Here is a 27,699-nt window from a genome sequence, read left to right as displayed (position 1 = left end):
TCTGGCACTACCCCGCACTTGGAGACTGTTTCTGTATCCCTACCGTCCCACTACCTGTACTTGACACCTGTTGTCTGCACTTACCCTTGCACTTGCCACCTGCTGGCCGTACTTTACCTATTGTTATTATTTTCTTATCCCATGTACTGCACTGTCCTCTCCTGCTTCCCACCCTGCACTTCTCCCCCTCCCCTTCCCATGCACTTGCGCGAACTGAATGACACCTGGCCTAGTAGGATCATTGTCTGTCTTCCCTCTGTTCCCCTCTCTTGCCTTGTCGCGCCTTGAAACACCTGTGTATAGGCGCATTATAAATGCCATATCATATCATATCATTACCACAAAAGATGAAGTAGGTATATCTCTTAACTGCCCCTGTATATCGTAAGGGCCTCTTTTACCTTTATGATTGTCTTGGTTCTTGTTTTGTAGAAGCACGAGGGCTGAGAGGGGGCTTTTGTCTCTACTCATCCTTGTACTCCTGCAGGGCAGAAGTTAATTTGTCACAAGGAGATTACCAGAGACACTCACTGATCCTATATATAGAATTCTCATCTAAGTATTGGGAACTGAGCATCTGCTCGGCCATCTTTACCCTGAGACTAGGCAAATATTCTTTTAAGAGAAAGGAAACATTACATTTGGACTGATAGGCTGTGACCCCCCATAGAGGGACAGATGTTGCAACCCTTCAATGCTCACATCCAAATCCTGGGGCTGTCTGAATCCGTATATATTGTTTATTAGCATCTATGAGGGGGTTTCACACAGGAATTACCTCATGGTATTGCTGGGTCCTGAGCACCCACAACAGCGGGAGGCCAACATTTACCCTGCTGGGAAACATGTAATTAAGCCTGCGTACCGTGCTCCCGCTTCCCCAAATTCCATCTCCCTCGCCCACTCCCCCCGCACGCCAACCCCTACCGACTTACCTGCAGCTGTCTCGTCCTTCACTGGTTCCTGGAACACTGTGTTTACGGCGCTTCCCCACTGCGGCAATTGCTACTATGGAAAGGGAAAAGGGACTACATGTCCCTTGTCCATACTGCCCATCTTGCTTTGTAGATTTTTTGTGTTAAGTTGAGAAACGACAACTGTGCCATTTCTCGACTTAAAAACAAAAACCATTAGAAGCCCAGAAAGCATTGCGGGTTGATAATAGCAATACACTTCTTGGTGAGGGGGCATTACTGGTTTCGTATTGCCCCGGTGCTTACGTTAAGAAAATAGGGAGTTTTATTTTTACGAGTGGACTGATCAGCCGTCTTTTGAGAGTCATTGGAACTACCCATTCACAAGCTACACATCTTTCTATAAACGGATCAATATTCTTGGCAGATGTCTTCAACAACCATGAAGGAAAAGGGTGTTGTAGGTTTAAGCTTTGAGAGAGTATGATCGTCTCCTGAGAAACAGATGTGCAATGAAAAGATTGTTGTAGAATTTCATGGCCTCTGAAAGTCTAAGCCAGTTTAACAGACTCATGAGCGCCACATTTGGAAGAACGTCTGGCTTAATAGTTGCACTCATTTTCTCTCTAATTATGGAGCCCTTCTTAACAAAAATAGCTCATTCCTGACCCAAACACCTTAATGAGTTGTTGTATGCATTTTCACTAGGTTTCATTGGCATTGCAATATCTGCAATAGACTTGCTTTTTGTCTTTGAGTTTGGATTATCTTGGATATGCCATTGTTAATGTGTGGTCTCAAGTTGTATCAAACATGTGCTACTAAGTATTAATACCCCCATCATACATGTGTTGGACTTCATACAGTTACATTCTCATGTTCTTAACTTTAATACATTTGTCTCTGGTGCTGTCTATGTCTCTGCATTGAACCGCTGACCCTCTAATCATTAGCAAGAAACTCGGCTACATTCTGATCAATCCTGACAAATCTCTTTCTTTGTCAATTCTTTTTTGAAACGCATATAACGTTTTTGCCCTCATCATTTGCTTTGTAATTGAAACAAGCGTCTTTTTAATCAGGTTACTCTTATCTTATTTTTGCATTTATTTCAGTGTGCAAAGCCCTGAGGCATCTAGGCGCTAGTTACAGTCCATAGGTACAAGAACATGCATTAGGTTTACGCATAGCAGCGGTAGGTGTAAACAAACTCTGACATGCCTCACCTCATGTTACAGGGGGCTACATCAGACATGCAGACATCGTAAGGGCAAAATAGGTGCAAGTCTACATACTGGTGAACGCCTCACCTCATGTTACGGGAGGCTACATCAGTCATGCAGACAGCATGAGGACAAAATAGGTGCAAGTATACAGACTGGTAAAAGCATCACCTCATGTTACAGGGGGCTACATCAGTTATGCAGACATCATGAGGACAAAATAGGTGCAAGTATACAGACAGGCAAATCCTCACCTCATGTTACAGGGGGCTACATCAGTCATGCAGACATCATGAGGACAAATAGGTGCAAGTATACAGACAGGCAAAGCCTCACCTCATGTTACAGGGGGCTACATCAGGCATGCAGACATTGTAAGGACAAAATAGGTGCAACCTCACCTCATGTTATGGGGGCTACATCAATCATGCAGACATCTTGAGGACAAAATAGGTGGAAGTATACAGACTGGCAAGGCCGCACCTCATGTTACGGGGTGGGGGGCTACATCAATCATGCAGACATCATGAGGAAAAAATAGGTGCATCCTCACCTCATGTTACGGGGGGCTACATCAGTCATGCAGACAGCATGAGGACAAAACAGGTGCATGTATACAGACTGGTAAAGGCCTCACCTCATGTTACAGGGGCTACATCAGTCATGCAGACATCATGAGGACAAAATAGGTGCAAGTATACAGACTGGCAAAGCCTCACCTCATGTTACAGGGGGCTACATCAGTTATGAAGACATCATGAGGAACAAATAGGTGCAAGTATACAGACTGGCAAAACCTCACCTCATGTTACAGGGGGCTACATCAGTTATGTAGACATCATGAGGACAACATGGGTGCAAGTATACAGTCAGGCAAATCCTCACCTCATGTTACAGGGGGCTACATCAGTCATGCAGACATCATGAGGACAAATAGGTGCAGGTATACAGACAGGCAAAGCCTCACCTCATGTTACAGGGGCTACATCCGGCATGCAGACATTGTAAGGGCAAAATAGGTGCAACCTCACCTCATGTTACAGGGGGCTACATCAGTTATGCAGACATCATGAGGACAAAATAGGTGCAAGTATACAGACAGGCAAAGCATCACCTCATGTTACAGGGGGCTACCTCAGTCATGCAGACATCATGAGGACAAAATAGGTGCAAGTATACAGATGGGCAAAGCCTCACCTCATGTTACAGGGGGCTACATCAGTCATGCAGACATCCTGAGGACAAACTAGGTGGAAGAATACAGACTGGCAAGGCCTCACCTCATGTTATGTGGGGCTACATCAATCATGCAGACATCATGAGGACAAAATAGGTGCAACCTCACCTCATGTTACACGGGGCTACATCAGTCAAGCAGACATCATGAGGGCAAAATAGGTGCAACCTCACCTCATGTTACACGGGGCTACATCAGTCAAGCAGACATCGTAAGGGCAAAATAGGTGCAAGTATACATACTGGTAAAAGCCTCGCCTCATGTTACGGAGGCTACATCAGTCATGCAGACATCATGAGGACAAAATAGGTGCAGGTATATAGACTGGCCAAGCCTCACCTCATGTTACAGGAGGCTACATCAGTTATGCACACATCATGAGGACAAAATAGGTAAGTATACAGACTGGCAAGGCCTCACCTCATGTTACAGGGGGCTACATCAGGCATGCAGACATCATGAGGATAAATAGGTGCAAGTGAACAGACTGGCAAAGCCTCGCCCTGTGAAGTGGAGCATTGCAGCAGAGATGCGCAAAGAGCTGGTTTAGAATCACACCTAAATTCCACTTTTTAGCAGAGCACACAATACAATGGAAGACAATCAGTGCACAGATTTAAAACTACACCTAGATTCGAAATCCCAATAGAACACTAAAATGCAGCTCAAAATGGGAAATGCACAAGTATGAGGCACCAAACAAGCCTCAGAAAGCAAGCAATTTGAGAGTTTAAAGCAGGTGCACATGACAAGAGGTCAAATACAGATTGCATTTAGGCTAGAAATTAGAGCATAAACAATGAAGTGAAGGTGGGAGCACAATCTGGCAAAGCTGTGCCTCACGGTCTCTGGAGCTACTTCAGGTGTACAGGAGTAAGTGTGAACACACAGCGCAGGGCTGAAAAATGACAAATCCAGTAGTTGCAGGTAGGTTAATACATAGAAGTACAAGAAGTGGTGGCACAGAGTCAGGTTGGCGCACAACCCATTCAATTCAGGGGTAGTAGATACTTCCAGTGTAGATATGATAATGAAGGGGTTAAAAAGCATAGGGGCGATAGGTATAAGTCATGGCCTGGGAAATCTGCATCTAAGGTGTTGGCTACTTCAGGCTTGGGTGGCAGGGCTCGTTAGGGCCTGGCCGCAGCGAGTATTATAAGCATCCCCACAAAAGATCTAGTTTGGCGCAATGGATAACCCATATCAGTGGGCAGCAGCGAAAAGAGGGTAGTTCTGGATGGTAGATCACAGGGAAAAATGTCTAATAAAAGCCTATTAAGAATAGATAAGTCTGCAAGTAAGGTCACTAGTGGTGTAGTTGGTGGATCAGTGTCAAGGGTGACTGCGCGAGGAGTATGGTCATGGGGATGAATCTTACCTATGTCGTGGTCACAGGTGAGTCCTCTGCATAGTGGGCGATCAAGCGTGGCGAGCAGGCTTGTGCACCCCAGCCTCCAGGCTATGATAATCCAATTCACTCCATGCTTCTTCAATTTAAGCCTCTACTGTGCCCACTGATATTTGCCAATCCCCATGCTTTACGGATCATCTTCATACAGAACAATTAACCAGCACACCAGATCGGAATGTTAGGATTTGAAACAAGGAAAGAAGGAAGTAAAATGAGGAACAGCGGATATCATATGACCCACCAACGTTGTGCATATTAGGTTTGGTAGTCACAATTTCCATTTGTGATTAGATTTGTTGCTGAAGAGTGTCATATTCATTCTCAGACTAGGTGGATAATCTTTAATGATGTCCTTTTCAATGTGTGGTGCCCTCAGAAGCTGATGAACTTCGTATCACAAAAATGGCTAAAACAGAACACAGATTACTGCAGCCCTTAAAAGGAGGCATCCAGCATGAAGTTCTATGTAAAATGGCATGTTCTTATATAGGACGGCTGTATCTGTTTGTACGAAGTGTGAGCAGGTTTTGCACTATTTCAGTTGGCAGAGGTATGGCCCATGTGTAGTTGGTTTATGAGTTTTTGCTTACGACAATCCTTTGTTTCCAACTTTTGGGTTGTCTGTAGTATTGAAGCTGAGTCTTGGATAAAGCTTCTCCAAAGCATTTGTGTTCCACGATGAAAGGTTGCTGGTTTATAGCAGTCTTTCAGTCCGCCAGTAGGAGACTACCGTGTGAAGGGAATCATCACACCAATTTATTTATATTCCAAGACCGTCTTTCTAGACACATGGGGCCTCATTACGAGTTTGGCGGTAGCCATGGAGCTATTAGCAAGGAGACCTCGTAATTTCGCGGGACTGGTTTGACGGGTCCGCCTCCATTAGCGGAGCCCGTTAACCCATTCCGCGAAGGCCGTAATGAGGCCCATAGGTGTCTTTTCAATCTGATCTTTTGCAATTTTGTGGATAAAGGCACAATTTAAGAATACCCTCCATGAGGGAATTCCCTTGTTTGCCCCACTCTGATGTACCACTGTATATGTGTATATGTGATGGCAATCTGTAGGTTGACTGATTATGATGGTTGCATTCTTGGTGTGGCTAGGGTCATTCTGTAGGCAGAGGCCGAAGTGTATTCATAAAAGATTTGGAAATTACCACCCCCAGTGATGGAGGGAGGAGATCATGGAGAAACAGGTGCGTTTAGGTGTTGGAGGTAGGGTGGGCTGACAACCAAGTGGGTGGGATAGCCAAAAGAATGGGGTTCTTCTGGATTGTTTTTCATTGTGTTGCCTTTGGTAAAAGCAGATTTAAATGTATTTAGATGTAACGGATATTAGCACTTAGCTTGGAAGTCATTAGTGACCATCTCTTAGCCAATCAGTATGTTCAGAACACAGTTAGCCACTATTAGTATTGACTGGATTCAAGACATCTGATTCTGGAAGTTTTTCTCTGCATTCAAGCAACAGCAATACAAATTCTCAGCAAGATTTCTTTTACCAAGGCACTCCAAGCTAATTTAGCACAAGACAGTTAAAGCTAAAACATGGACCAAGTACTTCACTTTTGTAAAGAAAATGTGTTCAAGTTAACATTGAACCTAAAGCAAGTTCATGCTGAAACTGTTTCAGGTCAACCAAGTTTACAATTAAAATACTTACCTTGTACTAACACATTCTGTATACTTGACTCATTATTAAAATAACAAGATTGACTTTACCACTACCCCCTCCTCCATTGCTACTTGCATTATGTGCTAAAGCCGCGTAAACCTCGGGAGGGGTAATTATCTTTTGGTAAAATGGCCCTTTCCCAGGGCCCTAACTTGGAAGCGGGCCATTATCCAGTGACGACCTTATAGACCCTCTTGGTGGTCTATAAGACTATGTTATGGTTTGTAAGATTTCCCTGCTGCCATTTATGTACATTCTGGAAACATTGCAGGTGAGGTGGTCCTAGAGCTGGTCACTGTCAGCCCTGATAGGATATTTTATATTATTGGAGACCAGTTCCACAGGCTTTCAATTGTATAACTACATCACGTTTCCCTTTCCCTCCAGAGAGTCTGCAGGGTGCTAATGGAGATTCTGAAAATGGCAAATAATCACAGCTTCAGGGCCTGATTCACAGTAGTGTTTCATAATGGCGCAATCCCATAGGAAAACGCTCTGTGATTCAGGCCCTTGGAGTCATACACTAATGGGAATTGCGTAATCATTAATACAAAAAGGGTACATACAGCGTAAAAATAGGCAGACTTTTTTGGCCATCGAAGTCTGCTATGGCTTTCAGGAAAAACAGAAACAATGCATAATCTAATCAATTGGCACTTTTCCAGTTGTGCAACATGCGTCCTATATTGCGCTTCTTAAACAGACATTACACATTGCTTTACTACGAGCCCAGCAGGAGCGCAACAATGGGACACATTACGAGTTTGGAGGCAGCCATTGTGCTACTAGCACCATGGCTGCCTCCAAACCGGGCTCCAAATCCGGGTTCCTTCAATGGGGAATTACCGGGTCATTCCAACATTGTAGGACCCGATAATTCCTCCTTGGAGGAACCATTCCCCATTCCAATTTGAGCCCAGATAGGGCTCAATGGGAATGGGGAGGGAGGTAATAACGGGCACATTACGAATGGCCCGTTATTAGCTCCCTTTTCCCCTTGTGGGACCCAGAAAGAATGTCTGGTTTTACCAGACGTCTGTTCCGGGTCCCACAAAGGGAACCTCGTAATCTGCGCTCCCGTAATGAAGGGTGCCGGTCCCGTACATCACCCTTCATTACGTGAGCGCCAGGGCCGTAAAGAGGCCCAATATAATGTAAAGTGTTCTTGGATAGCGCTCTTGAGTGATATTGCTACCTTGTAAAGCAAAGCAACTAAAATGAAGCGACATGCTTAAATGGCACAGTATAGGAACTGTAGTCATGGAACTCTAGTTGCCATGTCTTTGCATCTACCGTGTTTGCATTGCAATAAAGGTGCATGCACTACATTTGCATCGGTGCATGTTGGGTAAGATTTTCACAGAACTGGTAAATCTTCCTGACCTCGGTCATCCCCAGACCTTTTTGCTTTACTAGTGGGATATTTTTCCTTAATGCCTCAGTGAGTGGGAACCTTTTTCCACACTCACATAAGCATCTACTCTTTTTATGGGTCTCATTTTTAAGACTCTCCATAGTGTCTTTTTAAAGTTATCCTCTTTAACAACTTATTGGCAACAAGTGCCTGTTGTTGCTGGGTTGCCCTATGGGCTCTCCTTTTAACTTTCTTTTGCTAACCTTGAGAGAGCTACAGTTCCCAAGGTTAGAAAGGATCTTTGGATCCCTTTTTACATTTTATTCTGTGAAGCCAGCACACCCCTCCTTATGTGGAGTGCTGGGGAGATACAATGTATCCCCTTTCACATTAAAGCTGTAACAATTCTGTTACAGGGACAAGCTTACCTTCAATGGCTGATGGCAGTGATACCTTGTGTTAATTCGGAGCACCTTTACCGTAAGCTGTGTTCACAGCTGCAGTACAGGCACCTAAGGATTCTTCCCATTTTACCAAAATGGCAGCTGTCTTCTTTTTTCGCCATTTTAGCATTTCTTGTCTGTTCTTGTTCCTTCCTCTGACATACAGGGTGGGAAATTTCTTTGTGTGATTTTTATCTTTGGCGGGAGTCACCTGGACTCCCTGCCCAGGCTCCAATCTGTCTGTGAGGGCAGGAAGCGAGGGAAGAGTCCATAACTCCACAGCTCTTTGTCTTACACCTTGCCTGAATGGGGACAAATCCCAGTGGGGGTTGGCTGTGCTGATTGGATAACCAGACCACCCTTTCTTGTAAAATGCAGGGAGAGAATGCAGAAGTTGTGTTGTAATTCCTGAAAAATACTGTGAACCTGGGAGCTGAAGGATGTCGACCACTGGAATTTAAACCGAAGAGGATGACGAAGGAAAAGCAGCAGATATGATATATGATATGATATGATATGGCATTTGTAACGCGCCTATACACAAGTGTTTCACAGAGATGACTTCAAGCGGCCAGAGAGCCTGATGTGTAACCCGAGCCTGCTGCAGCCCTTCGTTTCAATCAACCTGGGGTTGAAAATGACCCTGTTCCAGAGCTTGATGCAACCCACTAGACTCAAGAAGTTTTGCATTATGAGCCCTCCCACGCGTGGCTGCGCCCTTGCATTGCTGCAATACCCCAATAACCTGGGAGCTCAAGCCACTGTGTGGTGCATGGTCTTCCGAATTCTGAATCTTGTTGAAACTTCGTGGGCATCCTGGTGGATCTCCAGAGACACAAATTGAGTCTGAAAAGTCCCCTCAACAGAGTGCTGGACCTTTGTAATGACGAGAATTCAACTGCGATTTTCTGTCTTCTTCTGTGCTCCTTGAAAAGGCACCAACTCTGCAGAACCGCATTCAGCCGTGAGGTAAACCTTGCCTAGAGCCTCCTTCATCGATCCATGCTGCAAAGTTCCTTCTAAGATCTTGTTTTCAGTTACCACAACAAGGAATCCACTGACTGAGTATTTGGCTGCAGATCCTGATGTCCCCCTGCTGCAAAATCTGCAAAAGAAAGCCTGTTAGGATTTCTGTGTAGCTCTGGGGTGTCTTCTTTGATGGGGAGGCCTCTCCTCCAGTGCACCCAGTCCTACTACTAGAATCCTGGTGGGGTGTCTTCTGCGAAGCCCCTGGACCCTATTCTAACCCTTGAAGTAAAGTACTCACCTGTTTGCCCAGTTTTACTAAGGAACTCTTCTGACTTTTGCTACTAAAAAACCTATTCTGACACTCTCTGTTGGCCAGTAGTCCTAGTGACCCCCCTTCTGCCACCGAGAACACTCATGCTCTAGGAACCAGGGAAAGACTTTTGGAAGGATTGGACCTTTTTGCCTAGAAAAGAAAAGAAGTGGTTAAAAGTTACTTACTTGTAAAGAGTTGGTTGGTAACTGTAACTCTAAGAGTGAACAAATACAAAAGTTCTTACTGATCTTGAATGTGTGATGCACTATTCTCAAAAGTATGGTTATCATCTTTTCTTCCTTAGAAACTGTTTTGCCATTCTAATAGAAAGTAGATGTGAAGGTATTTTACTCTCCTGTGATTAGGTTGGGCCTCTTCCCAAAAGTAAAGTGTTGGTTTCACCAGATTATTCCTGCAAGGTAATTGTATGAGTGTCCTCCAACTGTTGGTATCACCAGATTAGTCCTTTGAGGATAATTGTATGAGTGTCCCCAACTGGGTCTTGCTTCCCCTGACTTGCTGCTAGCCTGTCTAGAATAATTTTGTATTAGATTGTTGCCTACCTAGAATAACTTTGAGTCATTGGTTTTTACTTTCCCTGTGCTATCTAACCTGGACTTCCTTGTGAGATTGAAAATGTATATGGGTTTTACTTACCTTGAGTTAGCTGTGTGCCATCCAAAAACAAGTTACCAGAGTTACTGCTTATCTCTATCTGTGTTTCACTGTTCTCAAAAGCACATGTAATTGAATATTACATCCTTATGTTTTACTCACAAACATAGTTATAGATTTTTACTGCACCTGGAAGTGTTCCACTACACAAAATGTATATTGTCCAGTTTACTCATTATCAGATTTGTTCTGAGAGGCACTGTAAAATTGGTAGGGTCTACTGCCCTTACATTACTGAATGTAATTGTGAAAAGTAACTATTGGTTTTTCCTCCCCAAGAATAGGTGTGACCTATACTGAATGTGTATAAAAAGGTTTGACTTCCCTAGAACTACTGTTAGGTGTTCCAAATAGGTTTTATACTTTGGTCTGTGTACCTTCAAGTATAGGTGTTGTGTTTTGAATTGTGATTACATATACTGTGTGATAGTACTTACTTAACCCTAGATTTATCTGGGCCTACGCATATTTAAATAAATCCTTTATTTTCACATACATAGAGATTCAGTGTTTCTTTGGACTATTTGTATTACAATTTCATTTGTACTGATTCTACAGCCCTCTCTCCCTCCTAAGATAAGCCTGGCTGCTCTGTCTACGCTACCATATACTCAGGTGGTACAGCCTTATACTAAGAGTGGAGTCTTGTACTGCCTCAGTTGAATGGTTTCGATGAAGTTGGGAAGCACTTCAGAAAAACTGTCCTAACAGTGTACTTGCAATTAAACAAGAAAAAAAAGGAAACTGGGCCAAGTCCCCCTTATCTCTCTTAGCTTTTAAAAAAAATGTCTACACTTTCTTGATGTTTGTGTTTTGCTTGTTCTCTGACCTATGAGCAAATGGATGCATATGCTGCAGACGCAGTAGTTGCATGTGCCGAAAGAAGTCAAGTGGTCAATGTGGGCAGTGTGTTTGTGGAATATGTATGTCTGCATTCTTATACAGAATTGATCAGATTTGTGGACATAACATTTCTGTATAAAACATTCCTTTCAGAGAATTCATGAGTCTTTATTTGATGACTGGATGCAATTATTTGAAATTATTTAAAGCTGTTGTGATCATCTATAAGAGCCTAAGAACTGGCGGTGTAACCTCCGAGAAAAGAGACATAATAGGGAACCTGAGAAAACAGACAGAGCGCGGGAGAGATCGATAGAAAGCGAAAACTGAAGGCACAGCAGATAATCTAGATAAGAAATACAATAGAGAGGTGCTCAGCGACCTGGCATATTAATGAACTTTTTCTTCCCGTTCAGCTCCTGGGGTCCACACCAGCCAGATGACAGCAACAACGAAGACTGTGTTATTGTGCAGCCGGATGGACACTGGAGTGACTACCAGTGCTCATACAACATCCACTGGATCTGTCAGAAGACCTGGACTTGCTAGGACCCGGCGCTACGATGCCAACCACAACCAACTATTTTACATACTGTGTCTCTTTTCCTGAGAATTCACTATGCATGTGCCAATAAACATTTACTCATCTTGGACACCATAAATAGATGGATATTATTTCAAATCACAGAGAGTGACTATGGATGTTAGGGTTAGCAAAGAATCCCCTCAGCGTTCACCCCTTTCAGCTGGCTCTGTTCATGTGATTGCTGTTACAGCAGCTCCTGGTACTCCGGCGGTTCTTCGCAGTAATACGTATCAATATGTCGCTGGCGGAGGTCAGATTTGCTATGAGGTTAGGATGTATGGTTAGCTCCCCGGAGACTCTAGTATTGTGGGCAGTGAGTAACGTGTCAAGAGGGCCCGAAGTGTCCCAGTTCTACCAACCTTTTAGAGGCTTAATGTGCCGTAAAGGCAAGCAGAGCCACCTCTTGTTTGTTATCTTACCTTAATGCGATTTATACCACAGACCAGTGCCATTTTCATTGTGTCCAGGCGATATGAGGGATCTGGAAATAAAGGGGGTGAGGGAATTGTTAGTGGGGGTAGCGGGATATCGCAAGAGTGCTTTTGCTGTTCTGTTTGTAGTTTCAGTTTGGAAAAACTGGTCTCTGTGTGCTGTGTTTTTTTCTTGGTGGTGCGTTTTGGTGAGTGTCCTGGTGCTTGAGTCTATATATGTTGTTTTGTGTGGCGACGGTGCAGGGTTCAAAAATTGTGCATGTTGTAAAGTGAGTTCTTGAAGGAGGTGAGTTCTGGAGTTCTTGGAGGAGGTGTGCATATTGCTGTGTGATTATAGAGTGGCTGTTGTGGTAACCGGTCTTTTGTTCGCTAATAGTGTGGTGGGTTTGCAGGAATATGAAAAGTTTTAGTATGGGTAACGGTAGGAGGTGGACGGATGGTGAAATTGCATATATTGATTGGTTTTGTTGGTTAGTGATGTTCTGTTTTCTTTCACTGGGCCTAACCAGTCTCTTTGAGTGAGTTGACCGAGCAGCAAAGGGCTAAGGCAATCTCATTGTTGTGGTATATTTCTTTTGTATTGAGGATGTGTGTTTCTCTTGGCCATGTTTTGGCTTTTCGGTTGATAGATGTTCTTCTATTGTGCGTGGTTCCTTTGACAGTGAGTTCCAGAGTTTTGAAGAGACGTATAAGAAGGCATCTCCATCATATTTCATTTTTGAGTATTGTTTTGGTTCAAGTCGTAGTCATTGCAGGATCTCGGCTTTCATTTCAGTCTATACATGGAGATATGTTCTTGTATGAATTCTGCTCCTTGGCCATGGATTGCCGTGTGTTAATCAGACTGTTTTGAAATTAATTTTTTTGACAGGTAGCCAGTGTAGGCATGTTAGTGCTGGTGGCATGTGCTCTCTCATTCATTTTGAAAGTAGCATTGCAGCTTTGTTCTGCATCCTTTGTAGTTTTTTGGTAAGGTAGTGCAGCAAGGTATATGCTGTTTTTGTAGTCTATTTTTGACATGACGAGGGAGATGATGGCAAGTGTTCTTTGTGGGAAAGTGAGGAATGGTAATATCATTTGATTGTGAAGGAACATTTCTGCTCTGCACCTCTGCATTTACTTATAGTTCTAGTGTTAGATTGTTGTCCATTAAGATTCTCAGAAGTTTCCCTATTCTGGATGCTTGCGGTCTATTTCCCATTTCCGTGGGCCATAGTATCTGCTGTTTACTCAAGGGGTTGTTGGGGTTGTTGGGTGTTTTGCCTGGGTTGAGTTTAAGGCTGCTGCTGCTAATCCTTGTATTTGTGTTAGGCAGTTGGCAAGGGTGTGTTAGGCAGTTGTTAAGGGTTTGCTCTATCTCTCCCGTAGTGTTGACTCTGTTGATGATTTGTGTGCCATCTCCATACTTGTAGCAAGTGAGTCCATGGGGCTCATTACAACTGTTGCGGTAAGGCAACAACGGCGCCGGTAGTGCTACCGGCGCCGTTGTTGCCATGCTGCAACATTATGAGTTTGCTCGTGGGTGCCGCTCTGGACGCCTGGTCAGACCAGGCGTGCAGAGTGGCACCCGCGAGCAGACCAGGATGGTAGCAACGGTACCGTTATGAACGGTACCGCTGCAACCATCCTCCCCATTCCTGTTGAGCCCTATGGGGGCTCAAATGGGAATGGGGACATACCGGCTCCAGGTCCCACGAAAGGGAATTACCAGGCCCTCCAAGGTCAGAATGGCCCGGTAAGTCCCCTTTTACGGGACCCGGAGCCGGACCCCAGTTTGGGGGTAGCCATGCCCTTCTTAGGGCATGGCTACCTCCAAACTCGTAATGAGGCCCCTTGTCTTTTGATGTGTTTCATGAGTGGGGTCATGCAAATGTTGAAAAGTAGTGGCAAGAGGGATGAGCCTTGTGGACCCCTGTAGGTTGGTGTGCGAGGTGCTGAGGTGGCGGTAGGTAGCCAGGTTTTGATTTTCGCTCATGCTATCAAGGAGGACTTTATCTTTAGTAGTGCAGTGTTGCTAATGCCTGTTCCTTCCTATCTTTTAATGTGTGCTACTTCAAAGCTCCTCGGTACGGTTCCTGTTGCCAGCGATGGGCTCATCAGGCTTCTGAAATATGCTGCAGGTGCCTCCTTACAGATGATGATCGTGCAGATATCTGGAGGGCAAGGGTCTACTGGTGATCCAGCTTTGTTGCTTTCCTTCACTAGTTTAGCAAAATCGGCCGTCGAGATTGGTGTAAAGTAGTTTAGTCTTATGGTTGCATCACTGGTTGAGTCACTGGCAAAGATGTTGCGTGTGTCTTGAACTATAGCGTTGATGACTTGTTGGATGTTTATGACGTTGTTTTTAAAGTGGTTTGCGAGGTCGTGGCATCATTTCTGCAACAGAGTGGGAGTGTTGTTGCAAGCTGTGGGGATTCTTATCTCATTGATGATGCTAAACATATCGCTTTTGCCGTCGGTCAGCATAGTGTAATCTTTGCTTTCAGGATCTCAGCTTTAAAGAGCTGCATCTATTTCTGGTATGCAATGTTGTCCTGTTGGTTGTAATTTTTCCTCCATGCCTGTTCAAGTTTCCTATTTGTTTTTTAGTGATCTGATGCGCATTGTGAACCATCTGGCAGCCATTTTATTTTTGTGACGGGGTGTAAGGTTTCTTCAGTGCGACAGCCATATCATCCTGGCCTCGTTCATGTAGTTCTATTGTTCGTTTTTGCTTTCCGGGTCTATTTTTGCAATTCCCATTAGAAACTCAGCCCTCGAAGTCCCAGAATATGAAAAAAAGAAAACTGGATATGCATCTTTCGAATGACATGGGGCATGTAATCCACTGCCTTTACTTGAGCAACACAGAGTGTATTTCTCGAAATGAGCAGCAAAGGAAAGAAATTGTAGAGACACACATCATTCTGTTGCCTCTTCAGTAACAGCACCCAAGTTTGTTGTCTCCTTTTTCTTTTCTGCGCATTCTGCCTCTTGCTTCTCTTCCCCCATTAATTTTCACCTTGCTTTACAATTCCCTCTTCCCCTCTCCTTTCTATTCTCTCCTGTTTCGACGTTCCGTTCTTGGCCTTATGAAGGGGCATAGGCATGCTTGCTAAGAGAAAGGTGCCAACGCCACAGATTAAAACAATTAAAACAACCAGGAGCTGCTAAACTGTGTTGCCCCTCCTCCTGCTAGCCCTGAGGCGACCAGACCTTTCTACCAAATGCTGCTGCCTCCACGTGAAATGCTAATAGTCTGGGGTAGGTGCTGAGCAACTGAAAATGGTCATTTAGGCAGTGGGATTCACATCCCCATGGTCAATTCGCTGGGAGCCACGGGGCGGTGTACGCCATAGTTCGTAGACTACTTTCATCGGGAGACAGAGGTGCATAAAAGAAAAGTGCACCATAGCCCTCACAGTGTGATAGACCCTCATCCCTGCAAAGAGGAGTGAGCAAAGCAACAGCTGGGTGCTAGACCCCTGAGCCAGGGAAGGAAGCAGGTGGGCACAATATCCCAGAGACTGCTGAGTAAAGAAGTGTCTGGGTACTAGACCCCTGAGGCTGCCTTGTGCTATAAAGAACCTGGTGGAGACCAGTATCCCCATGATAGAGAAACCCTTAACACTATTATTTGTCTACTCACTCTGACACTCTTAGTGAAACACAACCCAGGAACCACATTCTTGTTATTTCACAGGGGAACCCCTAGATATACTATGCATTTACCCAAACCCCTATCCTGTGTGGTCAAATCCAGTCAAGTGGTTCTTATCTGCCACACTTTTTTCATTTTGACTTTTCCATAGATGTGTTTCTTACCACCTATTAAGAATCAAGTGGGTCAGCACTTTCCAGGCTTTAAAGGTTTCAGTGCCTCTCAGGTTTCAAGTGCTCAGAGCGCCCCTCAGGTTTCAAGTGCTCAGAGCGCCCCTCAGGTTTCAAGTGCTCACAGCGTCCGGCGGGTTTCAAGTGCTCACAGCATCCCTCGGGTTTCAAGTGCTCACAGCGCCTCTCAGGTTTCAAGTAGTCACAGTGCCTCTCAGGTTTCAAGTGCTCACAGCGCCTCTTGGGTTTCAAGTGCTCACAGCCCCCCCGAGGTTTCAAGTGTTGTAGTGCCTCTCAGGTTTCAAGTGCTCACAGTGCCCCTCAGGTTTCAAGTGCTCACAGCGCCTCTCAGGTTTCAAGTACTCACAGTGCCTCTCAGGTATCAAGTGCTTGCTGCGCCTCTCAAGTTTCAAGTGCTTACATCGCCCCTCAGGTTTCAATAGAGTTTAGTGCTTCTCAGGTTCCAAATTCTTGCAGCACATCGTATGTTTCAAGTGTTCACAGCAGCTCTCAGGTTTCAAATGCTCACAGCCCCTCTCAGGTTCAGCCCAGTCCAGGACCCCCATTAACCTCCTTCTTCCTACTATGAACAATGAATTTTGTGAGGCTGCTTTTATATAAATCTAACCCATGTTAGACTAGCCCCATTCTTGGGATGTATCCAGGGGAGTAGGAGACATACACAATCTGGGGGGCCAGGGGACACCTTAGGGACTTTGCTACAGAAACAACCCAATCCAGTCTGATACTTCGGTAGGCCGATCCTGAAAGGCCCTATGATCATATGCTTTGTTAGACTGATTTAAAAAATAACATAATGGCTGTTTTAAAAACCACAGTCGCACTTCAAATGAGTTGAAACTTTCTCATCTATGGCACAATATTTGATGCTGATTGTAAACTGATTTGCATCAAGGCAGTGGGAGAAATAAAGTTGTGCGCTGCTACAACAAACCTTTAATTTGAGATCTTACAGCAGGGATTTTAAGGAAAGAAAGTTCTCTCAATCTCTTGGAAGCTCTTAATGTAGTTGTAGCGAGGGGTGTTGATATTGCTCAATGTATATATGTGGAGGTTAAGAATGTTTGAAGGTCACAATAAAAATTGGTTGTCTTTGAATGTATGTTCTAGTAATAGGTTCTTATTTAATGTATTAGTTGTCTTTACTAAGTTCCAGTTTTGACTGCAAATACTGTGTACAAGCAAAACAGGCATATGGGTTGTTTCATGCAGTGGGGAGTACAGGACCTGGACCTGACAGCGGCCATTCCCAGTGCAGATGCTAACAACAAGGGAAGTAAGACACCAGGCAAACAGGCAACATAGAATCTGTCAGTTGACAAGCTGCAAATGGACTGGGGAACTGTGCAAGCGTCACCCCACCAAAGAAGACCCCCTTAGTGCCTGGAGAGAGACACATTTGATTTGCTGCTTCAAGGGGCTAACACATGGAAATGATAAAAATGCCCACAAAAGAGCATCGGTGAAAGCCCAGTTGGAGGTTTTGGGGGTATCGGACATTTGCCTTAAACCGTTTCCAACTATAAGAATCCTTATATGCTGCATGTTTTGCAATGGATGCAATGTTCGATTTAGCTATGCAAATCTAAACTTCTGACTTTGTATATTTAATTGTCATGATGCACTAGTGCTGAGAGGGATTGAAGTGTTTGATGACATAAAGGCGGAAGTCTGTCACTTGCATGACGCATGGCATCCAGGTTATACACACTTGGCTGAAGGGGTGAGTCTGGTGGAGGAAGGCAGGGTCACGAGGGGCAAAGGGTCTAATTGAAGTATGGAGAGGAATGTTGACCCAAATTGCCTAATAATTGACCTCACAAGAGCCGAATTTGAATCAAGACTGTGTCAGGCCGAGTCTGGCCACTATCGACCTTCCAATCAGGCAATATAGCAAGTATATGCACGCGCTATTCAGGTTCCCCCTTTGAAGCAACTTTGATGGCACAATTGGGAAGAAACAGGGTATTGGGTGGGAGCCAGGAGAGATTATGTTAAAGACACCAATTTCAAATGGGCACCTGTGGCCCAATACCACCATTATAAGTGTGTCACCTGGTCACTGCACCCTGGCCATAACTACCCAGGGTAGCACAGAGGAACATGGTATTCCCCCCCCCCCCCGAGGGGAGGTGGGGTTGGAGAAAGTACAAAACCAACAGGGTGCACACAATATCGAGCATGTGAGAGAAGGAATGTGGGGAAATGTTCATGTTATCATGGAACATAGCCAGGTTTAAAATGAAAATAGCCGAACTTGCAACTAAGGACAGCCTAAAAAAGAGCGATACTATCCTCCTCCAGGAGACATGGCTAGGGGAGAATATAGTGCTAGATGAGTATAGGGTCTACCATATAAAGGCCAAAAGAGGTAGAACAGGGAGGACCGTAGGGAGGGATGTCATCACTGTTTAAAAGTTCCCTCAACTGGACGTCAATAGATCTGGAGGGGTCGCCTGATGTTCCAATGAAGGTATTCCGACTTGAAACAACAGATGACGCATCACTATATGTAGCCAATGTATACAATAGGGAACTTTATGTAAAGGCGCCAAATCCCCTCCTTGCAATCCAAACAAGCCTCGAGGGTTCATGGAAGAAGCAGCATGGGAACGAGGTTGTGTTGATATGTGGAGGGGATTGGAACCTTAAATTGGCAAATTGGCCCCCCGAGGGGCTATACAACCCTGACGAAGACATAGTGATGAATATTCCTACGCCAAGGATGAAGGACCCTAGATCTTGTGCAGAAGACGTGAAACTCTGGCCCTGGCTAGTTAAGATGGACATGAGATTGTTAAACGACAGGACAGGCGACTATATCCCAGGTCAAGTGACCTTTAGAAGTACTAGAGGATGCTCAACAATTCATTATTTTATGGTGACAACAAATCTGTGGAACCAAATAGTGGATTTTAGCACACAGCCTGCCCTCTTCAGTGATCACTATGGCCTGGCTTTGGTGATCCAGGTAAAAGTAACAGCACCTTGCGGAACAGAATTAACCACCTGGAAGGGCTGACCTACAGGGGGATTGCTACCAAACTCCTAATGCCTGGGAATCACTGGAGACGGCCAGCTTGGAAAGTAACTCTAAAAACGTTTGGCCGGCAGTGAATAAAACCTCTGTATATTGGGCACAAGTATCAGGTTTAGAGACTATGATCCCGGGCAGAGGATGGGGTGAGTATTTTTCAAAACTATATAACAATACTGCCATGAAGGTAGGACCCCACGAGGAGATGGGAAATTGGGAGGATCAGGCCACCCGGGGCAAAGAGCAGCAAACATTGATTAATAGCCAAGTGAAATTTGACTATCCAGATGTAATAAAGGCTATTAAGATGTCGAAAAGGAATAAAGTACCATGTTTGGATGGAATTCTGGTGGATTACTATCAAGATTTTATCAAGATTTGGGGACCCATCCTAGCAGGCTTAAGTTCAATGCCATAACAGTGACAGGCATTGTCCCGGAAGAATGGATGAAGGCAATTATTGTCCCTCTATTTAAGAAAGGGAGCAGAGAGTCCCCCCCAATCTTATCACCCTATTCCACTCCTTAATTCAAGTTGTAAAATTTTTGGGAGATGCCTTTTAAAGACAATAGAGGATTGGGTATCAGCAAATTCAATATTATCCCCAATCCAACTTGTATTTCGTCCTTTACTTGGTGCTATAGACCAATGCCTAAATCTCTACCTGATTATTGCACACCCATTGTACATAAAGAAAGAGCTAGCGTACCTTGCAGTCATGGACCTCAACACTGCTTTTGATAAGGTCAACAGAATGAAGTTATGGCAGGTGCTGATGTCCTACGATCTCCCAGCGGGGGTCCTGGCTCTCCTCGTCTCCCTGCACGAGAACAATGGGGCATGTGTAAGAAAAGGGGCAGAGGATCATTGCATGCCTTGGTTTCAGATCCAGGCCGGGGTCATGCAAGGGTGCGTACTTGCCCCAATCTTATTCTCCCTGTACATTAATAAGTTCAATAAGGTCCTAGTAGATTGTCACGCAGACGTCCCAAATGTCATTGCCAGTCCTAGTCTATGCAGACGATTCTCTGCTTATAGCTCGGACTCCAAGAGCGCTGCAATGTCTGATTGACAGCTATGCAGCCTTTATGGGAGAATTAGATCTGCAGGTAAATAGTAAGAAATCTGCAGTAATGTACTGTAGCCCATCTAGGAAGCAGGGGAGGTTTAGGACTACGTGGTGTGGGACGGATCCAATTCCTTAGGTCTACTCATTCGACTACTTGGGAGTCCATTTCTCACAGGCTCTTTCCCCTGCGGCCCACTTTAAAAAACAACTGTGCAGTCAGTAGGGGGCTTTTTCCGGTTCATCGGGCCACACAGATAGCAGCCGCTGAAGATAATTAAATTGATCTAAATGGCTAGGACCAGAGGAATAGTAAAATATGGTGCTGCAATTTGGGGTCACAGAAACCAGAAAGAAATTCAACGTGAAGAAAATGCTTTTCTGAAAAAGTTGTTGGTCCTACCAATGTCAGCACCAAACTCTGCAGTCCACAATGAACTGTGCCTGAGCTATATTGTGGATGAAGTGGTAAGAGAACCAATTTTACAGTGGCTCAGGGTTTGGGCAAATCCCAATGCTCCCTGTCTCAACATCATGTAAGAAACATCTCCAAGCTCAATGGAGCAAAACAAATTAATTGACTCCATTATATAAAACAAGCATTTCAGAACTTAAATTTGTAGGGGCTTTTTTGATATGCCAAGCTTATTGACTAGGCCAAGGAGTCATGAAATGGGAAAGAGAGTGACATCCTGGATCTATGGCAAAATAGACATTTTAGATGGCAACCCTTCAAACAGAGGTTTTATGCTATTATTAACAGATAAAATAAAAGATTATTGTATCGTATTGTATTGTAACGATATTTGTAAAGTGCAACACGGGCCGGATGGCATCTGGGCGCTAATGGGAGACAGAGAGGAGGAAAGGAAACAATCCACTCTAAAACAGCAATGTTTTAAGGTGTTTATGGATGCTGGATAAAATGGGGTTGCTCCTAATATGATGCGTGAGAGCATTCCACAATGATGGGGCCAACACCGAAAAAGATCTGCCACCGGCCGAGCACCGCTGAAGCGGGGGAAAAAACACACAGCAGACATTGATTGGAGGAGCGAAGTGATCTTTTAGGTTGATAGAGGGAGACCTTAGTTCGAAGAAATTGGGCTCCCACAGAGTGGATAGAGCGGTGAACAGTGCATAAGATCTTAAAACTCACCCAGGCTTTAACTGGCAGGAGGTGCTGAAGAAGATCAAGTGAGTGGGACAGTCTAGGTGCGTTAAGAACCAGTCTAGCGGCCGCATTTTGAAGACTCTGAAGCTGCTTAATTAACATCTCTGGTTGACCGAGATCGATGCCATTACAATAATCTATAGCCCCCATAATGGAACCAGTCACAAATTGTGGCCTAGCCTCATCAGGGAGAATGGGGAGGACTTTCTTTAAGATCTTCAATTTGGCAAACCCAGACTGGCAGACTGCAGACCAGATCATCCTACACCAACATGCTCTCTGTGCCACTAGTAAAAAGAGTCAGAGCGGGCGGATCCAGCTTCCCTTATCTCGCGCCCACTCACTGGAATGCCTTACCTCCCACTATCCGAGGTGAGGCCTCCCTCACCACCTTCCGCAAAACTCTGAAAACTACCCTCTTCACATAAGGCCCATCACAACAGCATGAATACTTATCATATAAATTGTAATATATGACCAAATGCAATATCTGTAACAACAGTATGATGTTCATAATGTGTCAACAATCGCTATCTTGCCTGTACCCTGTAACTAAGTTATTGCAAGTAACAGCGCCTCAATGCCCCTGGGCTGCTTGCGCGCTATATAAATAAATAAATAAATAAATAAAGAGATTTGGGACTCTCTGGAGCCAGAGGCCATGACCTTAATGCTGCAACTCTTGACTACAGCAGATGGAGTCGGACACTGCCCCAGACAAGCTGGCCAGTAGTCAGAACTCGACCCGGAGTTGATAAATTCCTTGCCAAAAACCAATACCTCTGTCTTCTCTCCGTTCAGTTTTAACCAGTTTTCGGCCATCAACTTCCCTACTGCTGAGAAGCAGTCTCTCAGACGCTGGGAAGGACTTTCTTGAGGGGCATTGATACAAAAGAGAATCTGAGTGTCACCTGCGTATATGAAAAAATGCATCCCAAAACTAAAACTAAAAATAAGCTTGGCCAGTGCAACCATATACAAATTGAAAAGGAGTGGCAAAAGTGCTGACCCCTGAGGGACTCCACAGCCAAACACCATGGGAGGAGAGGTAAAAGGGGAAAAGGACACCACCTGCGTACAGTCCAACAGAAAAGATGAAAACCACTTCAGGGGAACACCGGAGAAGCCTGCGTCAGTGAGACAATGCGGGAGTCTTTCATTGTCAATGGTGTTGAAGGCCGCAGAGAGATCGAGCAGAATAAGCACAATCGTCTCTCTGTGGTCTTGTAATCCTGCTATATCTTCAAGAAGAGCGATCACTATAGACTCTGTGCCCATCCGTGGACGGAAGCCTGCCTGGAGGGAGTGAAGAATATTATTGGTCTCAAAATAATCAGAGAGCTGGGGGGTGATAACGGATTCCAACAATTTTGCCATAGCAGGGAGTAGAGAGATAGGGCGATCATTTTCTGCCTCTGCTGGGTCGAGCTGGGGTTATTTCAGCAACAGTGACACAACCGCATGCTTAAGTGGCTTTGGGATAAATCCTGTAGCGCAAGAGTGATCCAGAGCTTCCGTAAGGTCCGAATCAAAGTCCCCAGAGAGATCCTGGAGAATATGAAGAGGAATAGGATTGATGGGGGAGGCAGACTTCAGTTTAGAAAGAGCCTTGATGACCACAGATTCAGTGACTGTAGCAAAACTGAAAACAGAAGAGCAGTGATTAGTCGAGTAGTTCAGAGGATTGGGGATGTTGAGAGAGATAGATCTTTCCACATTAATCTTATCTCGAATAGTGCACATCTTATTTTAGAAAAGAGAGTCGATAAGATCGCATTGTACTTGGGTGCGAGTTATCATAGAGGGAGGTTGAGCAGGAATTGGTTCCACAAGAAATCACAAAGAAGCCACAACACTAGGGCCTGTTTTAACTGTCTGCCACTGGGTGAAATAATAGCAAAGAGAATGGGACCGAATATTCATGCTGTTTGTCCTGTCTGTGGACCGGGTTTGGAAGATGTGGCACACTTCCTGTTTTTCTGCCCAAAGTTTGATGAGCTAAGAAAGTGGTTGATGGTCACTGTGTTAAAAGGGAAACATTTTACTCATCATGGTCCTGCGTTCCTTTTCCTGTTGAAAGCAGAAGCCCCTTTGACAGCTTGGGCTCTGTTGATCTTTGAAAATGTGCCAGATGTTTATACAGGATAAAGAGGCCTTTTTATGACCAAACTAAAGTATGTACACCCTCGAATTAGGTGGGCAGAGTTGGGGTGCTTTTATGTTATTGTTCAACCAGAAGGGGGTTGCTGAATTTTGGTATCTGCATAAAGTTGTAATACTACTATACACCCCCAAAATCCTGTCACTGCCAACACACTGCTCTTCAGTATCCTATTGCCGTTTCACATTTTTCCTTTTTTTATGCCAAGGTGCTGCACTTTTATTTTGAGGAATCTTCACATCTTCACTTCAACTTCCATCTTTTCTGCTCCTTGTTTTATTGTGAAGACTACGTTAGAAGAGTATGGGGCTTGTGGGAGACGAGAGGGTACACCTCTGGGAGAAAGGAGCAGGAATTCTGGTATATGCCTCAACCAATCCCCTGACATGCACCTGACAAACGCCTTGCCTCGATGGACCCTCGACGGGCCAAAGTCCCTGCAGGCCACTGAGCAAAGCACCTGGGTGTGTTAGAGTAAGGTTTGAGGCATCTCTCAGCCTGCTAACCAACATAATATGGAAGATGAAATTGCTGACTGTTGTCCTCAAATCTTAAACTGCACTTCCGCTGAACTTTAGGTTCTTGCCTTTTATAAGCCTTAGCAGGTTATGGTAAAGTCGGATTTTTCAGATTAACCATTTCCCTTATCTGCCAACACGCAGATCCTTATTTTGTTCCTCATGGGGTGTCTATTTGAGACAGAAACAGACAGATAGAGTGAGGGGGGGCATTGGGCGCTCAGGAAATGGGACCGGTCTGCAAATGGCCAGGGGATAGAAGTGCAGGGTTGCAGTCAGTGCTCCAGATGAGATTTTGAAGTGGGAGTATTTTATCCCTTAATTTTTTTAAATTGGGAGTAAAATGATTTTTTAGGGAGTAAAAAAGTATGTTCCGTTCCTAATGGGAGTTTTTTCGAACCGAGTAAAATATGTTTAACAGTGAAAAAGTAACATTTTTGTGATAAATATCTCTTTGCACCCAGTTATTCATGCACATTAAAAGATACATATTTACCTCTTCAGAACAGTCTGTAATAATAGGGTTTTCTTCCTGAGGCACTATGTGTAACTACTATTTTTCCCACACCGCCATATGGCACTGGAGTGTGGGATTTACCTCCAGCATCCTTTGGGATAATCCCCTCGAGTGCCAAAGAACATCAAAAGCTGAACTTGAAGAATGCGCAAAGAGACAAGCTATGGAAAAAGCCGGAGGCAATAAGGTTTTCGCTGAAGAATGGCCCAGAATGTCTACCTTACAACTTGATGGGTAAATGTAAAAGCAATTTAGATGAAAGGTACCCACCGTATGAACGCGCCTTATACATTTGTTTTAGGTTGGGCATATTGCACACAGCATGGTGTACTCGTTCATAGTCTTCCTCGAGATCTAGTGAATGCCCCCTTTGCAAATTAGCAAACGAAACATGGACCCACTTTATGCTAACTTGCCTTGTCTCGTTAACCCTTAGGCGAAGGTACTTAAAAGCATTATTGACTGATTCAGGAATTAGAAACACACGTGGAGTCATGCAGTTTTTGACTTGAAAATTGGAGTGGAAAGTGGTGTTTGTCGCTGCTAGATACGTCCATCGTACCTGGTTATTAAGAAGGAGGTTGAAGGGAAATATCTAACCTAACAAGCTAGGAAGTATAGTGAGGCTGCGAACTTGCTCTCCTCACTGGGGGAACATGATTGTAAGGTATTTGGCTGTTTTTAACTGTTATGTGTTTTTAAAGTTGTATGTGCTTTTGATTATTGTAACAATTGTCCTTGTTATAAGATTTGTATGTGATGAATTGTGCTGAAGGTCTATTCCGTAGACAGCATTTGGGACAATGTAATGAATATTCACCCTCCCTCTCCCTCTCCCCAATACAAACACCATATCAGCGACCTGCTTTACTCCACTACACCTTCCAACTGTATTATCAAGATGGAAAGAAACAATGAGGGAAAATGGATCTTAAACGACCACCATTGCTTTCAGCCATTGTCCCCCACATCATGTAGCTTTATACACCCTCCTCTTTCTAAGCACCCATCATTCACACTTCTTAAAAGACCTGCTAAGGACTATAGCCACCTACCACATCCTCCACACATTGCATGCATACACAGTTGCGCCTGCAGCAATTTCATTTTAATTGTGTTTAAATGAAGACCAAAGTTGATCACTGAGAGAGCAGAGCTATGTGGTGGCTGGGGAATTGGCTTTATGTACCAAGTAAGCTGTCAGAATAAACAAAAGCAACATGACACATGCAGGAAAGAGCAACACAATATGGTTTTAAAACATTACACAGGTCCCAGGTTCTAACACCTGTAAGTGGAAAGCCAAAAAACAAAAGTGCCTTTGATTTGCCACCCAGGAATGGGGCTCTGGGTGGCAAAATGTAAGAGAACGATTGTCATTTTCTTAGAATGTTAAGGAACGTCCTACCCTTAAGTTTCCGGCCCTCGATATTTTATTTTAAACCTCTATCCAACACTTTCCACAAATATACTATCACTGGGGTATATGTTGGGAAGGGTGTTTAGTGGCTTAAAAAAATATTGAATAACGCTCTATGTTTTTTCCCAGTGACAAATGGGGTGGGTGGAATGAATTGGAGGGCAGGACGACTTCGGATTTCTATTGTGCATTTGCAGGTATCGAAATTAAGATTCGATGAGCTAAAAAACAGTTCCTGAGTGTCGAGTATCACCCAACATGCAAGGGCTACCGCTGGGTAACCAGGAGCGAGTACACAGTGCACTGCAAATCTCACCTCCACATGAGATGCACGCTTTACCTTTGGCCCATTATGTTTGATCCATTATGTTTAAATGTGTACGAGTTGTGTCCTAATTGTTCTTGATTAACATTCTCAAACCCTCAAAGTTTATTTCACAATTGCATGTTTGTTTAGGCACTAGCTGGCCTGAGGGGGGGGGGGGTACATGTTGGTTTCCAGCTACCCAGGTTCTCCTAGGCTATAACAAGGAGCTAGGTAGTTCCCAGCTGACAGCAATTTGGAACCCTGATGTACCAAACCCTCTAAATGAGAGTGTAAGTAGAGTGCTGCGGTGAGCAGGGGAATAGGAGATGCGATTTCTCTGCTCGAAATATCTCACTCCACGTGTCGCTGTTTATTGTATTGCAAAATAAGAACGCAGGAACAGAAACTTGCAATTCCTTAAAAAATGAAGATAAAAAGGAGAAGTTGGCAGAGCGGGTGCACTCTTTTCCCCAGATCCTTCTCGCTCTCTCGCTGAAGGCCAAGGCCAGGCTTGGACACCCCATCTAGGAAGCGCAGCCAGAGACCCGAGAGGTTGATGGAGCCTGCGGAGTACAGCAACTGCCTCAGCGTGCCAGTACCCCCTGATCGGAGCTCAGGGGCAGCAGGTAGAGAGACATGAGGCTGAGGGGGATGGGGGAGGGGAGCCTAGTTGGTCTGTCTGATGATTGGGTAAAGCATGCAGAGCCGGCCCCTGCCCTAGCATAAGAGTCTCCACGTGTTTCCAGGCATAAACGCTGAGGGTTTTTTTAAGGATTGTTTGGAGAAAAGGATCCAGGAGAAGTTGAAATAAAAAAATAAATCAACACATATATCTGCAGTCTTTAATGTAGAAATCACAGCAATTATTATTATAATTATTATGGTATTTATTGAGCGCAGACCTAGCTCCTAGAAGCAACACAGCGCTTTACAGGGGTCTACAACATTACAGATGCATAACGGAGTGCTTTTCAGAGGTAACTACAGAACAGATATACAGCAAGGGGTAGGATACAGAGGGGCACAGTGGAGGGGGTACAGGTGTAGCAGGTGTGGGGGGGAGGGGCGGGAGGCATCTAGTGAGTCAGATGGCTTGAGGGACGACGTTTGTTGCTCAATTCATTGTTCTATCCATCTTATTGGAAGTCAGTGAAGCTAAGCTAGTTAGGCATTTATGCATTTTGCATGCTCTGAAGTTTTTGTGAGCATCTATACTTTACCTTGTGAACATTAGTTTGCCATTTGGGTGGTGAAACACTGGCATTTAGGAGTGAGAGTGACGCTTGCCTTTGGAAGTTACTCCCACCAAATGGGTTCTTATAAATCGCAAGTGCCCTCACTGGGAGGCCAGAGGGACAGAACCACTGCAAACACCTTTTAATCTTGTTGTTGTGGCTGAACAGTATCAAGCCAGGCTTCACAGTGCTTTCTGAGGCAGTGGATCGGCTTTGCGTTAGTGAGCTGGGGGACTCGGTCCAACACGAGGTGTGGTTCACAAGCAGCAAAGGCACGTAGAACAAAGACGCTTGAGACAAGAATCTGGGTTGGTGGTGCTCAGAAGTGGTTGGATGTGGGAAGTGGGCCCATTGCTG

The 27,699-nt window shown here is 44.5% G+C and overlaps 2 protein-coding genes across 7 annotated transcripts in view; both read left to right on the top strand.

The window, feature by feature from the left end:
* Nucleotides 1-11,732, top strand: part of LOC138447677 (C-type lectin domain family 4 member G-like) — a 473,303-nt gene extending 461,571 nt beyond the window's left edge. For both annotated transcript variants that reach the window (XM_069603941.1, XM_069603940.1), the window contains one exon: nt 11,476-11,732. In XM_069603941.1, coding sequence (XP_069460042.1) covers nt 11,476-11,608 — 133 coding nt within the window. In that variant the 3' untranslated portion in view covers nt 11,609-11,732. The remainder of the gene's footprint in view (nt 1-11,475) is intronic.
* A 14,833-nt stretch (nt 11,733-26,565) lies between these two features.
* Nucleotides 26,566-27,699, top strand: part of LOC138447676 (CD209 antigen-like protein C) — a 298,894-nt gene continuing 297,760 nt past the window's right edge. For all 5 annotated transcript variants that reach the window (XM_069603939.1, XM_069603936.1, XM_069603935.1 and 2 more), the window contains exon 1: nt 26,566-26,733. In XM_069603939.1, the coding sequence (XP_069460040.1) occupies nt 26,664-26,733 (70 nt within the window). In that variant the 5' untranslated portion in view covers nt 26,566-26,663. The remainder of the gene's footprint in view (nt 26,734-27,699) is intronic.

Source organism: Ambystoma mexicanum, chromosome 3q, assembly GCF_040938575.1.
Source record: "Ambystoma mexicanum isolate Mex_15411 chromosome 3q, UKY_AmexF1_1, whole genome shotgun sequence".
NCBI classification, from domain to species: domain Eukaryota; kingdom Metazoa; phylum Chordata; class Amphibia; order Caudata; family Ambystomatidae; genus Ambystoma; species Ambystoma mexicanum.
The sequence above is the reverse complement of the archived record's forward strand: the minus strand, read 5'-3'. Positions and strand labels throughout refer to the sequence as shown.